At 33.8% G+C, this 14,999-nt stretch overlaps 1 protein-coding gene across 3 annotated transcripts in view; it reads left to right on the forward strand.

The window, feature by feature from the left end:
* Positions 1 to 14,999, forward strand: part of SLC12A2 (solute carrier family 12 member 2) — a 122,359-nt gene that overhangs the window by 71,023 nt on the left and 36,337 nt on the right. For all 3 annotated transcript variants that reach the window (XM_037802299.1, XM_037802300.1, XM_037802301.1), the window contains exons 11-15: positions 7,230 to 7,337; positions 8,367 to 8,490; positions 9,650 to 9,751; positions 12,017 to 12,172; positions 14,602 to 14,701. In XM_037802299.1, coding sequence (XP_037658227.1) covers positions 7,230 to 7,337; positions 8,367 to 8,490; positions 9,650 to 9,751; positions 12,017 to 12,172; positions 14,602 to 14,701 — 590 coding nt within the window. The remainder of the gene's footprint in view (positions 1 to 7,229; positions 7,338 to 8,366; positions 8,491 to 9,649; positions 9,752 to 12,016; positions 12,173 to 14,601; positions 14,702 to 14,999) is intronic.

Here is a 14,999-nt window from a genome sequence, read left to right on the forward strand (position 1 = left end):
TTGGTGAGTAGGGGCTGTTAACATAGTTATGTCTTTCATTAGCATTTCTAATTTCTTGTTTAGTCATATTTCAGATTTACATTTAAGCAGATAACAGAACAGAGACACTTCAAAACGCAGGAAATACAAAAATACAAAAGGAATAAAATGGTTAGATAATAATACCTAGCTCGTAAGATTGTTTTAAGGATTTAAAAAGATAATGTGAAATACTTTGCTAAGTACATTGCACATAGTAAGCATTCAAGTTTTAGATGTTACTGCTATTATTATTATGTCACTTGGCAAATAATCTTAAATAGAACAAATTTATTATCTTTAGCACTGGAAAAATGCAACATTATATTCTTTCTTTGATAAATTTTAGTTGCAGACTTTGAAATTAGGCTCAAGGTGTTTTGTGGATTTTTTTTATGTAAACTTTTTCTTTTGAGATAATTGTCGATTCACATGCAGTTGTAGGAAATAATATACAGGTAATAAACAGAGATCCCTTGTACCTTTTATGCAGTTTCCTCCAAACTTCAAAACTAATAGAATATCACAACCAGGATATTGACATAAATACAGTCAAGCGTTTTCATTAGCACAAGGATCCTTCACGTTGCCATTTTATTCACACACCCACTTCCCTCACCCCCATCCCCTCCTTAATTCCTGACAAGCACTATCTATAGTTTTTTTCATTTCAAAAGTGTTATGTAAATTGAATTGTATAGTTTTTGTTTGTTTGTTTTTTCTGTGAGCATATTTTTCTGGAAATTAATCTAGGCTGTGGTGTGTATTGATAATTCAGTTCTTTTTATTGTTGATGATGGCCAACAGCTTGTTTAACCATTCACCTGAGTTATTTCCAGTTTGGGACTGTTATGAATAAAGCTGTTATTAAACACTTATATGTAGGTTTTTGTGAGAGCATCGGTTTTCATTTCTCTGGGATAAATGCCCAGGAGTGCAATTGCTAGGTCATATGGTATTACATGTTTAGTGTTTTAAGAAACTGTCAAACGCTTTTCTGAGTAGTTATGAAATTTTATATTCCCACCTGCAATGTATGAGCAGTCCGGTTTCTCTATCATACTTATCAGCATTTGGTTTTGTCACTAATTTTATTTTAGCCATTCTGAGATGTTTGTAGTGATTTATCATTGTGGTTTTAATTTGTATTTCCTTAATGGCTAATGATGTTGATAACCTTTTAGGTACTTATTTGTCTCTCTATATCCTCTTCTGTGTAATGTCTGTTCATGTGTTTTGCCCATTTTTTTAATTGGAATGTTTTTTACTGTTGAGTTTTAGGGTTCTTCATATATTCTAAATATAATCCTTTGTTGGATATATGGTTTACAGATATATTCTCCCACTCTGTACCTTGTCTTTTCATCCTCTTAGCAGAGTCTTTCACAGAGCAAAAGTTTTTAATTTTGACAAAGTAAAAAATACTGAAGGGAGAATGAGATTTTAATCTATAAATTTTTTTTTTCTTTTAGAAACATAAAAGATTATGTAAGGAAGCAAGGATTTAATTACTAACACAAATTTGAAGGGTTATTTTGAGAGTTACTAAAAAAATCCTAGGATGCTAGAACAAAGAGAACACAGGGTGTAGATTCAGGAGTATCTGGCAAAACTAGAATAGATGGTTCTACTGATGGAAAGGGAAAATAACAGTTTGCTTCCCATTGCTTTTTCAGTCTTGCATGAGCATAATAAACAGAATAACTGATATTTAGCGTATTTCAGAATTCAGTATTATTCTATGTAGAATGCATAGAATATTAAAGTACATATCTAAACCAAATTTGTAGCGGCATTTTTGCTTTCACTTTTCTATTGTATAGTTCAAGCAATTGACCGGCACTTTCAATGGTTATTAGTATTGAACCCAATTATGTAATGGAAGTTTGTTTTTTCTGGTCACAAGACTAGGCATAAATGTAGGAATGAAAGAAAGTATTCATACCCAGCTAATGATTCAGGCCAGTTCTGTCATTGATATTGTGTATGAAAGGCACAAACGTTGGGCTGTGCCCAATGTCTGCAAATGCCAGTCAGATTTCTATTTTTTTGTCTGAAAATACAAAAGTGTGTTGTCTTTATCAAGTATAGTATGGGCTCATTCAAGCAAAATAGAGTTTGGTATAAGTAAAGCTGCTTTCCTAATTTAAGTAAATAAATGTTAAAAAACGGTTTGTTAAAGTGGTACAAAATGGGAAAAAATCTTGAAAAATATAATCTTTTGATTATAAAGAATGGTAGGTAGACCGTAACTAAAGAGCATAGAAATTAGTGTCTCCATCATGAAATCTAGACTGAGCCACACTTTATAATGCTGTTTTACAAATAATTGGTTTTTCTTACTTCAGGGAGAAAAATGATTTCGGTTATCTTGCTTGTCTTAAATTTTAAATTTTATATGTAGCCTTACATTTTTATTATATATCTACATTTTAATGTCCTCCCAAACCTTTGAGTCACTGTTGCCTATCAAAATATGGGCTTCCTTGGCCTGTCAGTCAAAGCCCTTCATGTTCAATTTTATGTTCCACTGCTTTCTGTTCATACTAGACTCAGTCATTGTGTGTGTTTGTGTGCATGTACGTGCACACATGCCTACTCTACTCTATTCCTTTATTCAGAGCTTCACTCTGTTTAGATTATACCTGCTTTTTATTTTTTGTATGTCAAATCTAGCAGCCTACAAGGAGATACAATTCCTTGAAGATTTTCTTGAACCCCAAATCATCGACACAAACACACACCCCACATGAAATCTTACAGTTCATTTTATTTACTTGCCCCTTTTTACCCTTTATTAGGCCTGTGTCCTTTTCCCCCTGTTAGAGACAGGACTCATGCTCCCCCTATCTTTATTTCCACTCTGTATTGTGGACAGTGCTGATGTTACCATTATTTACATCCATTATTATCCTTACTGCTCGTATTTTACCATTAAGTGGTGGGAAATACAGAGGTAGTTGGGTAAGTATTTAACTAGAAAATAGGAAACCTGGCAGACCCTACAAGCCTAGTGTTTCCAGATGCTAAACACTGAGCATTATTTACTTCAATTAAGAAGGAAAATGTAATTTCCTCTTAAAATGTGAAAGGTGAAAAGTTAGTCTTATGTGGTGATAATGATGGCAGTAAAACAGATGCCGACAGTGTAGTATGTTATCATATTCGCTGTTTCCCACTTCTTCATTTGTCTTCTCTGTCTTTGCGCTTCATTTAACTTTGAAATCATTACACACAGGCAAGGGATTTTGTATGATCTGATAAATATATTACAAACTTTTGTGCCTTCAAGGCCTGTTCATTTTTATCTTGGACCTTATCTGTTCTTTACAACCTCCTTCCCTAAAGATAGGGTTGGCAGTATTAGATAATCTAGGATTAGCAACTGAAAAGTAATGGTTGTGAAAAATGAATGACGTATATGTAACTACTAAATTATTAAAAAACTGAACAGAAAACCATCTTTTGAAAGTTTTTTCCCTCTGAGGGTTCTCAGAGAGGTCATTGCTAATGTTTCTTAAAACACTTAAAAAATGTATTCTTCATTTTTAACCCTCAATCTTCTGGAAGATGCCTGTGTTAATCAGGAGGAGACATTTAAGTGAAAACAAGGCAGTTAATACACACATGAAATCAGGCTTATGCCTTATGGCCAGGGATTATGTCCATAACTAACTTTACATCTGGTTTAAAGTATTAAATTAACAGTCAAGTGTAAAATAGTTATAAACAGCCTAAAATTTCATTTCTTTTTCTCCATGATCTCACTGGCTTGTTGTGTATTTTTTTGTTTTGTTTTGTTTTGTTTGTTTTTTGTTTTTTGAATCTGCAGATTTTTTTTAGATATATTCACATACCATATATTCCACCCAAATACACAGTGTTGCCCTCGCCCAGTATCATCACTTATTTGTGCATTTATCACACTCAATTTTAGACCATTGTCATTGCTCCAAAAAGAAAAATATCAGATAGACACACAAAAAGAAAACCCAAAACACCCCATATCCCTTATCCCCCTCCACCCAATTATTGGCCCCTAGTATTGGTGTGGTATACCTGCTACTGTTGATGAAAGAATATTAAGGTATTGCTGTTAACTATAGTCTGTAGCTTGCAACAAGTAGTTTTCCCCCATATACCACTCTATTAACTCTTTGTACAAGTGTCGTCTGTTTGTAGTAGTTCATGCAAGACCTTATTTATATTTGTAGTTTAATTAGTAATGTACTTGACTGTAAACAACCCTTTTCAACCAAATTAACCTACAATACAGCACTGTTATTTACAATCCCAATAACAAACTACTTTCACCGCTATCCGTTCCCAAACATTTAAGTTCAACCTCATTAAAAATTCTGGACATATTAGGTAACTACTCCCCCTTTTCTAGCTTCTGTCTATCTCTAGGTAACGTATAATCTACATTTTAAGACTCTGAGTTTACATATTCTAGCTAAGTTTATATTAGTGAAAGCATGCAGTATCTGTCCTTTTGTGTCTGACTTAATTTGACAAGTTTCTTTCATGTTGTTACATGCTCATTCCTCATTCCTTCTTACGGCTGCATAATATTCCATTATACATATGTACCACATTTTGTTTTTCCACTCCTTTGTTGATGGACTCTTGGATTGTTCTCATCTTTTGGCAATTGTGAATAATGCCATTATGAACATCGGTGTGCAAATGTCTGTTTGTGTCCCTGCTTTCAGATCTTCTGGGTGTATATTGAGTAGCGGAATTGCCAGGTAACGTAAGGTAACTCAATATTTAGTTTTCTGAGGAACCACCAAACTGTCTTTCACAGTGGAAGTACCATTTTACATTCCCATCAGCAGTGAATAAGTGTTTTTATTCTCCACATCCCCTCTAACACTAGTAATTTCCTGTTTGTTCAATAGTGGCCATTCTTGTAGGTATGAGATGATATCTCATTGTAGTTTTGATTTGCATTTTCCTAATAGCTAATGAAGATGAACATCTTCCCATGTGCTTTTTAGCCATCTGTATTTCCTCCTTGGAGAAATGTCTATTCATATCTTTTGCCCATTTTATAATTGGGTTGTTTGTCTTTTTATTGTTGAGTTGTAGGATTTCTTTATATATACTGGATATCCAAACCTTATCAGATATATGGCTACCAAATATTCTCTCATGGATTTGGCTGCCTTTCCACCCTTTTAACAACCCTTTTAACAAAGTCCTTTGAAGCATGGAAGTGTTCAATCTTGAGAAGTTCCCATTTTTCTATATTTTCTTTTGCTGTTTGTGCTTTGGATATAGCTCCTATCACTAGGTCTTGAAGATGTTTCCCTGTATTTTCTTCCAGGAGTTTTATGGTACTGTCTCTTATATTTAGGTCTTTGATCCATTTTGAGTTAATTTTTGTATAGGGTGTGAGGGTAGGGGTCCTCTTCCGTTCCTTTGGATATGGATAAACACTGGCTTGTTTTTAGTCAATATAAATGAAAGGTAGATCTCCTCTACATGAAATGAGTTAGGTGGTGATCACATGTTGCTGCTGAAGTTTATGAGGGATGGATCAAGCAGATAGTATGTGAATCCACCAAAAAAATTCCTCCATCTAAACTTTGTATTTTGACAAACTTCAAAAAATATAGGAAGAACAGTACAATAAACACCTAAGTACCTACCCTTCACTTATATTTACAAGTTTTTTACAAATATAATGTATATTCTTTTTAACCATCATACTAGACTAAGTTGTACACATCATGACATGACACAATTAGGTTGAAAGGTTTAAGACATTCTTCACAGCCACAGTACAATTATCACACCCAAGAAATTTAGCATTGATAAAATATTGATGTCTAAATATATAATCTTTATTCAAATCTCCCCCACTTGACACAGTAATGTCCTTTATAGCTATTTCCGTGGACTTAAGAGCCAATCAAAGATTACACATGGCACTTAGTTGTCATGTCGTTTTAAAATCCTTTAATCTAGAAGAGTACCCTGGCCTGTTTTGATCTTTTATGACATTGGCATTTCTTAAAATGTCCAGGCAAGTTATTTTGCAAGTGTTCCTCTGGATGGATTTATCTCATTGTCTTCTCAAGACCAAAATGATCAATCCTTAAAAAAAAAGAAAACCTTCTTAAGGAAATGTTCGAACATATACAAAAGTAGAGACAGTAATATAATGAACTGAATGTACACATGGCCCAGCTTTGCCTGTTCACAGTACATGGCCAGTTTTGGTTCCCCACATCTCAGAATATTTAGAGTCAAATCCTAGACTTTATATCATATCCTTTCAGCTTTAAATATTTCCAAATTTTGATCTAAAAGATAAAGGCTATTTTTTTAAAAAAACGTAACCACAATAACCATTCTACTAAACTTCCTTTCCAGAAACAAATACAGACATTAGGTGTCTCATGATGGAAGCATATCACACCACCTAGGACATATTCTTACAAATAACTTGCCAATAACTTGATTAACTGTGTAGATCTAACTACCTATTGACTAGAGTACAGGGTTAAACACCACAGTTAGATGCAGTCGGCAAAATCCAGAGATGGGGGTGTCTCTACAGGAGAAATGACCTGGTTAAAAATTATATTAAATAAAATGAAAATAAAGGGTGAAACTTTGGATCAAAAAAGACTAAGAGACACATCAACCAAATATGATGTGTAATTTTTGTTTGGATACTGATTTGAACAAACTATTAAAGAGCAAGAAAAGAGGGACAATTTGGGGAATTTGGATGCTGACTGGATATTTGGGACCATTAAGGAATTATTAAGTTTTTATAAGCTGTTTTTAAGCTGTAACAGTGACATTTTAATTGTGTTTTTAAAAAGTCCTTATCTTTATAGATGCATACTGAAATATTTATGTATGAAATAATATGTGGAATTTGATTGAAAAATAATCCAGGGATTGGCCATGAATTAATCATTATTGAAGTTGGGTGAGGGATACATGATGGTTCATTATACTATTCTCTCTGCCGTTGTGTGTGTTTGAACTTTTACAAAATAAAAAGTTTTTTTAAGGTGAGGGGTAAATATAAACCTGATACACATACCATTATTATTGTTATTGTCATTATCAAATTATCCCCAATATTTGTTTCTTTCATTAGCATAATAATGAGGTGACTATATAGTGTTGTGTTCTTTTTTGAATTGTTTGTAAAACTTATTTTTCCATTTTTTGTCACTTTTAAGGTAATGAGCATGGTGTCAGGATTTGCACCATTGATTTCTGCAGGTATCTTTTCAGCCACTCTTTCTTCTGCATTAGCATCCCTTGTGAGTGCTCCCAAAATATTTCAGGTAAATATTTTAACATTGCAAGCTTTATTAAAGAGGGGAATTAAGATAATGTTTTTTTATTTGGGATTGTTACTATTTTCAAGTTGTTTATTTACCCCATATATATGTATAAAATATACATGCACACATACGACTGGTAGAGTTTAATTTTATATCTAAGAATGTGAATATTTATATAAACAGTTGTGCATTGACCCCATCAGGGTGCGTTCTTTGAGTTGCCTTTGGAGGACTGCTGATGGATTTTTTGCTATTTTTGACATAGTTTGTTACTAGATTTACAAGATGTCTTACCAAGATTTAGAAGTACATTTCAAGACCAAAACTCAGAAGAAGTAAGGTATCTTGTCCCAAATAGTTAGCTTCATGCCAACCTACATGTTTTATTTTACAAATATTTGAATGCCTAATATGTGCCACACATTGTGTTAGCTACTAAGAGTACAGTGATGAATAAGACAGATATTTTCTGTTAATAAACTTGAAACAAGCAGTTAATAGTGAACAGGAAATACTTTTAATATCTAAATCAAGAGAAATGTTGATTCCACATCCTTGTTCTTAATGCTGTAGTTGTAGCTAATGAGTGTAGTAAAGGAGTAGAATTTATTTTTTCAAAACTGTTCAGTGATGTCTTATAATTAGAATTTTTATCTGCTTTAAGTCCACAGTTTGTGCTGGGATTTTTCTTAAAGCAGGTTACACCTGTATCTTACTTCTCAAGCTTCCAGATTTCTCTTGTTTATAAGCCTGCTTGTCTTATTCCTTCTTCATATATAAAAGAATTTCAGCATGGGTTGGGGGTGGACATGTAAAAACTTTAGTGGTATTTTAAACCAACCACCCTTCTGATGCTTGAAATATTTGAATCCTCTTTACAATATGTAGGTGAAGCAATGTGAGATGGTGTGGGGGGTGGGACAGACAGGAATTAGAAACTTGGATTTCTGATTGACCTTTTGTAACTGTAGCAAATTTGTATGTCTAATTCTGATGTATTTCCTTTTAATGTTTATATTTCTTCATTAGGCTCTATGTAAAGACAACATCTACCCAGCTTTCCAGATGTTTGCTAAAGGTTATGGGAAGAATAATGAACCTCTTCGTGGATACATCTTAACATTTTTAATTGCACTTGGATTCATCTTAATTGGTTAGTTGTATAAATGGTGTGCTAATGCAGATTTGGTGCATTTATAGTATTAGCTGTAAACAATGAATTATTAAATTATAAACAAATGTTACTTTGCCTAATATACTAAGTTTCTTTCTGTTCACATGAAAGAATATTTATACAGAACTGCAAATAGCGCTCAATACCTGTTTGCTAAAATTATTACCATCTCTAAGTCCCCATTAGGACTAAAGGGAACGCCTATGTTCTTGTCCCTAAAAAAATATGATAATAGGATAAGTGAAAGGATTCCTTTGTCCCTCATAAACAAAACCCCTCTCCTGATCTTTTTCTTGGCGTTTTTGTCTTTGATCATAAGAGAGCTAATGTACTTTCCATTGCCAGAGAAGACATTGGACTTTTATGTTTTAAAGAATACTGTCTAACCCCTCAGATTAGTCCATATTAAAAATCTGGTAATACAATCAAGTGTCATGTGACAGTGTGGAAACAAGCACTCATGTAATGTTGATAGATATGTATTTGGTATAGCTACTCTTGGAGAAAAATTTGGCAATATCTAGTGAAGTTTCCCATGATACCATGATACCTAGTTCTATCTCTAGGTATGTACCCTGGGGAAACTCTTACATATATGCCTAAAGAGCCATATGCAAATAATGTTTCTAGTGTCATTAATTATAATAGTGAGAGATGGAACCAATTATCAGTAGAAGAGTGAAATGGTTGAATAATATTCAGCAGTAAAAAAATAAATGACTATGGTTTTTGTGTATCAATATGGATGAATTTTGAATGAAATAAGTGCATAAAATCCAATTGCATAATGATACATATAGTGTGTTGTTTATATAACTTTTAAAACATCCAAAATAACACCATATAATGCCTATGGATTATATATAAGTAGTAAAACTATATGGCATGGCTAAAAAGAATACACCAACTTCAAAATAGGTATAAAGGGAATTTCAACTGTATATGTAAGATTTGATTTCTGGAAAATAAAGTATATGAAACATATATGGCAAAATGTAAATATTAAATCTGGATGGTGAATATAGGGGTATTCATTATGCTATTTCTAAAAGGTTTGAAATATTTCATAATTTTAAAATTTTTGAAAGTTGAAATATGTCTAATATGTCACTAAATTGACCTCACATTTGTTTTGCAGCTGAACTCAATGTTATTGCTCCAATTATCTCTAACTTCTTCCTTGCATCTTATGCATTGATCAATTTTTCGGTATTCCATGCATCACTTGCAAAATCTCCAGGTGATTTTACATTTTTAAAAAAGTTTTAAAATGTGTTAATGTCTCTGATTTCAGAGAAAAAAGAACTTGAATGAATTTGAAAAGATGGTATGTGTGGAATTAGCTCATTAATGCTTAGACTGCCTTTACTGTTTAATCAAAGGTACATTTGCATAAAGGTACGCAATGTCTTTATGTTTTTCTTTAAATGCAATTTTATTGAGATATATTCACATAACACACAATCATCCAAAGCGTACAGTTGTTGACAGTATCATCATATTAGTTGTGCAGTCATCACCACAATCAATATCTGAACATTTTCATTACTCCAAAAAATAAAATAAAAATTAGAATGAAAAAAACATCCAAAACATCCCATTCCCTTTCTCCCCCCATTATTCATTTACCTTTTTTAGTGAAGTTTTATTGAGATATATTCACACACCCTACAGTCATCCACAGTATGCTGTTATTCACAGCACCATCATATGGTTGTATGTTCCACCAGAATCAATATTTGAACCTTTTCCTTACTCCAAAATAAAAATAAAAGCAGAAAAGAACACCCAAAACTTTCCATCCCCTCCATCTCATCCTATTCTTCATCTAATTTTTGTTCCCATCTTTCCACTCATGTTTTCACAATCACACAGTCACATTGTGCAAGCTACACAGTTATACAGTCGTCTTCAAGAATCAAGGTTGTACTTCAACAGCTTCAGGTATTTCCTTCTAGCCATTCCAACACACTAAAAACTGAAGATTATCTACATAGCACATAAGAATGCCCTTCAGAGTGACCTCTCGACTCCATTTGAAATCTCTCAGCCCTTGGAACCTTATTTTGATTCATCTCTCTTCCCCAGTGGTTTATAAACAAACAAACAAAAAAAAGATGGTCAATAAGATTTTCTCAATCTCACAATGCTGGGTCCAGGCTCATCACCAGGAGTCATTTCCCGCGTTGCCAGGGTGATTCACACCCCTGGGAGTAATGTCCCAAGTAGCGGGGAGGATAGTGAGTTCACCTGCTGAGTGGGCTTTGAGAGAGAGGGGGCCACATCTAAGCATCAAAGAGGCTCTCTGGGGGGGAACTCTTAGGCACAATTATAAGTAGGCTGAGCCTCTCCTTCACATCAAGAAGCCTTATAAGGGAAAGCCCCAGTTTGAGGGCTCAGCCTTTGAATGCCTTTATGTTTTAAAGGTCTCTTTATCATGAAGTTTATTGGTCATGGTCTATCTCTTGCCTTCAAAGCATTTAAGATAGCATTAATCTCCAATTCTAACTAACATTGTGGAAGAATTTTTTTACTTCATTTAGTCGATTTTTATTCAATTGAGTCCTAAGAATATTATGATGTAGTTAACCTTTCCAGAAATGTTTGTACAAAATGAGTTCTAATATAAGGTTTCTCTGTCAACTAAAAAAGTATGTGAGTCTTTTGTTATAAACCATGGCAACATGTGGAAATCAGGGAAGGAAATGAAGGAACAAAAGCACTATTCCTTCTAAGGATCTAAAAGTCTCTCAGAACAGGAAAAATAAAAATATGGAAACTTCAGACACAAAAACTTTTGGGCTTCAATTTTTACTTTAAAAATATAAGTTTTATTGAAGTGATAATTTAAAAATATTTCTGACTATGGAGCTACAAAGGATGAGTCTTTTTATAAAACTTAAATTATTGTAAGAAGCATATGAATACTAATTTCCTCTTATGAAAACTTAAAAACTTGATTTTTTAGAGTGGACATAATTAGAAAATACCTGACCAAATGATGAGGTGTATGTTACTATAGTCAACTCTTAGTTTGTGTAGCACATAGATGAATTTTTTGCTATTTTCATGAACTTTTTTTGTGAACCGTTTTTGTGTATTCATTGGAATATGGATGTGTTTTATGCTAAAACCAAAAAATAAAGCCACTCTACTAAGGACTTCATTTGAAACTTTTTTTTTTTTTTAAACCTTTGCTGGTGTTCAATGTTCACTAGTATTGGTTGATTTACACTTTTTTGTAGAGAGTTTATCTAGTAAGATAGAGTAATGGGGAAATAAATAGATGTTCCCTCTTCATGGCCATCAAGAGTCTTAAAATTCAATTGTGATCAGTAATGGTCTTTAACATTACTGTTATATACTAACCTTATGCTTAATGCTCAAAGCCCTCTCAGTGTGGCAGCAACAAGGAAAGGTATTTTGTGCATGCATATGTACCATTGTATAAAGCAGATGAGTTATCAGATTGACTTTTATTTATCTATTTCCTTGTTGTTGATAGGATGGCGTCCTGCATTCAAATACTACAACATGTGGATATCACTTACAGGAGCAATTCTTTGTTGCATAGTGATGTTTGTCATTAACTGGTGGGCAGCATTGCTGACATATGTTATAGTCCTTGGGCTGTATATTTACGTTACCTACAAAAAACCAGGTCAGTAGTAGCTTTTTTCTATTTAGTATATCCAGCTAGAAAATGTTTAGATGTTCTTTGTTACTTTTAATATTTAAGCATTATCTTTTGTATGTTTGAAGGCACATTTATTCATCATATAAAAACATAAAATGCTTTATTTCCAAATGCATGTAGTTTTAGTGAAACAGTTACTTCGTGACTTTTCATTCCTATGGAATTCATTCTTATTCATAAATTAAATTTAGCTAATGCTATTTGTAGAAAAATAAATTCATATAATTAACATTCTGTTGCATTTAAAATATTTTTAAATTATTCTTTGAAAGGATTCAGATTTCCACTACTATATTTGCTGTTAGCCTGCTGTTCTAGTTTGCTAATGCTGCCAGAATGCAAAACACCAGAGATGGATTGGCTTTTATAAAAGGGGGTTTATTTGGTTACACAGTTACAGTCTTAAGGCCATAAAGTGTCCAAGGTAACACATCAGCAATCAGGTTCCTTCACTGGAGGATGGCCAGTGGTGTCAGGAAAACCTCTGTTAGCTGGAAAGGCACGTGGCTGGCGTCTGCTCCAAAGTTCTGGTTTCAAAATGGCTTTCTCCCAGGATGTTCTTCTCTAGGCTGCAGTTCCTCAAAAATGTCACTCTTAGTTGCACTTGGGGTATTTGTCCTCTCTTAGCTTCTCCAGAGCAAGAGTCTGCTTTCAATGGCCATCTTCAAACTGTCTCTCATCTGCAGCTCCTGTGCTTTCTTCAAAGTGTCCCTCTTGGCTGTAGCTCCTGTTCAAAACATCACTCACAGCTGCACTGAGTTCCTTCTGTTTGTGTCAGCTCATTTATATGGCTCCACTAATCAAGGCCCACCCTAAATAGGTGGGGCCACACCTCCATGGAAATATCCAGAGTCATCACCCACAGCTGGGTGGGGCGCATCTCCGAAGAAACACTCAAAGAAATCTAATCAAAACTGATAACGTCTGCCCACACAAGATTACATCAAAGATAATGACGTTTGGGGGACACAATACATTCAAACTGGCACACCTACTAAGCCTATATATTACCTACTGTGGTCTTAGAATTGTTGCATGTACCATGGAATTCACATACTAGAAGACATAGTATCTGCCTACTAGCTTTCTGTTTAGCAGGGAAAATTGTACAAACTTATTTTAACTAGGAAATACTTAAAGATTACCTAGTATGTGTCATATTTTTAAATATTGGGTATTTCCACATAAGCAGAGGCTGTTAGGAGGGTATATATTAGGATTGCTTTGGTTTTCAATATTGTAACCACTTGTTCTAGTTTGCCAGGGCTGCTATAACAAATGCCGCACACTGGTTTGCTCAAACAACAGGAACTTACTGTTTCACAGTTTTAGAGACTAGAAGTCCAAAATCAAAGTATTGTTAGGCCCTGCTTCTTCTGAGTCTATAGCTTTCTGGTGCAACTTGCTGGCAGTCAGTTTCTGTCTCCATCACATGGTGGTTTGTCTCCTTTGGTCTTCTCCTGTGGATTCTACTCCTTCTGCTCAGATGTCCTCTCAGAGCTTTGTCTAGATCTCCTCTCCTTATAAGGATTTCAGGCATATTGGGTTAAGGCCCACCTTGATTCAATTTGGCCTCCTCTAAATAGGATCTTTAAAGATCCTATTTACAACTGAATCAACACCTACAGGATGAGAGACTTGAACAGGACTTTGTGGGGGACATAACTGAATCTACCACACTAGTGCATAATTTTACACAGAAGGAAGATCTGAGGAGAAATGCTTGAAAAGTTTTGGCTCATTAGAGAATAGATTACAAAAGTGTTTGCAAAGTATTAGTTTTAAACAGTGAGGATACAGTTTGTAATCCGGATATGAGATGATGAGGTTTGGGATTAGAGTGGTAGCTCTTCAATGGAATAGACAAAGAAGCTATTATTTTAGCCACTTTTAAAAGCAATTATTTCTGTAACATGCCTAGTAAATCTCTAAAGTAACATTTGTCTAAAATCACCATTTAGTATCCAAGTTGTTTGTTTAATAAGAAAGAAAATTTGCCCAAATAATCCAAACAGTTAAGTACTGCAATTAGTACTTCCTAACAATTGGAGATCTGCCTCTTTCCCTTTAGACCATTGGCTATTTATAAAAAAATAGTAAAGAAATGTTTTCTTTTTTGTGAAAGACTTTTGAATGTTATGCATAGCATGTCTGTAGCCTTATCATCTCTGTCTTTTCTAAATTGTGCTTTTTCTTTAAATGCAATTATAATTAAAATTAACATAGCACTTAATGTAATAGACTGACTATTGAAAGTTCAGGTACAATATTTTAACTTAGAATTTGACTTTTTAAATATGAAAGTATTATTTCATTTTTCTGTATATCTCAAGTTGGTTATTGGTGGGTTGTTACAATTAGTGTTAAACTGTATGAACACAATCTTTCTACAGATGTGAACTGGGGATCCTCCACACAAGCCCTGACTTACCTGAATGCACTACAGCATTCAATTCGTCTTTCTGGAGTGGAAGACCATGTGAAAAACTTTAGGTAAGCAATAGCATAGAATGGTAACATTTTCTCTTAGCTGGCAAGCAGTTCTTCACTTACTGTCCAGTAACATTTTCATATGCTGATATTTCATTAAATGTTCTTTAAAAGCATAGAATGTGCTTTTTATGTTGGTTGAACTTGATCAATTTAATTATTCAAAAATAAAGTTGAGGTTTCTTAACTATCAAAATTTTACAAAGAAGTGATTATCATTTATCTTAGAAAAACAATATGAAAGTTTTGGAAGTCTTACAGTTGAAGACTTTTAAATGGTAGGTACCATAAAGTGAACAGT

This window comes from Choloepus didactylus, chromosome 13, assembly GCF_015220235.1.
Source record: "Choloepus didactylus isolate mChoDid1 chromosome 13, mChoDid1.pri, whole genome shotgun sequence".
Lineage (NCBI taxonomy): Eukaryota > Metazoa > Chordata > Mammalia > Pilosa > Megalonychidae > Choloepus > Choloepus didactylus.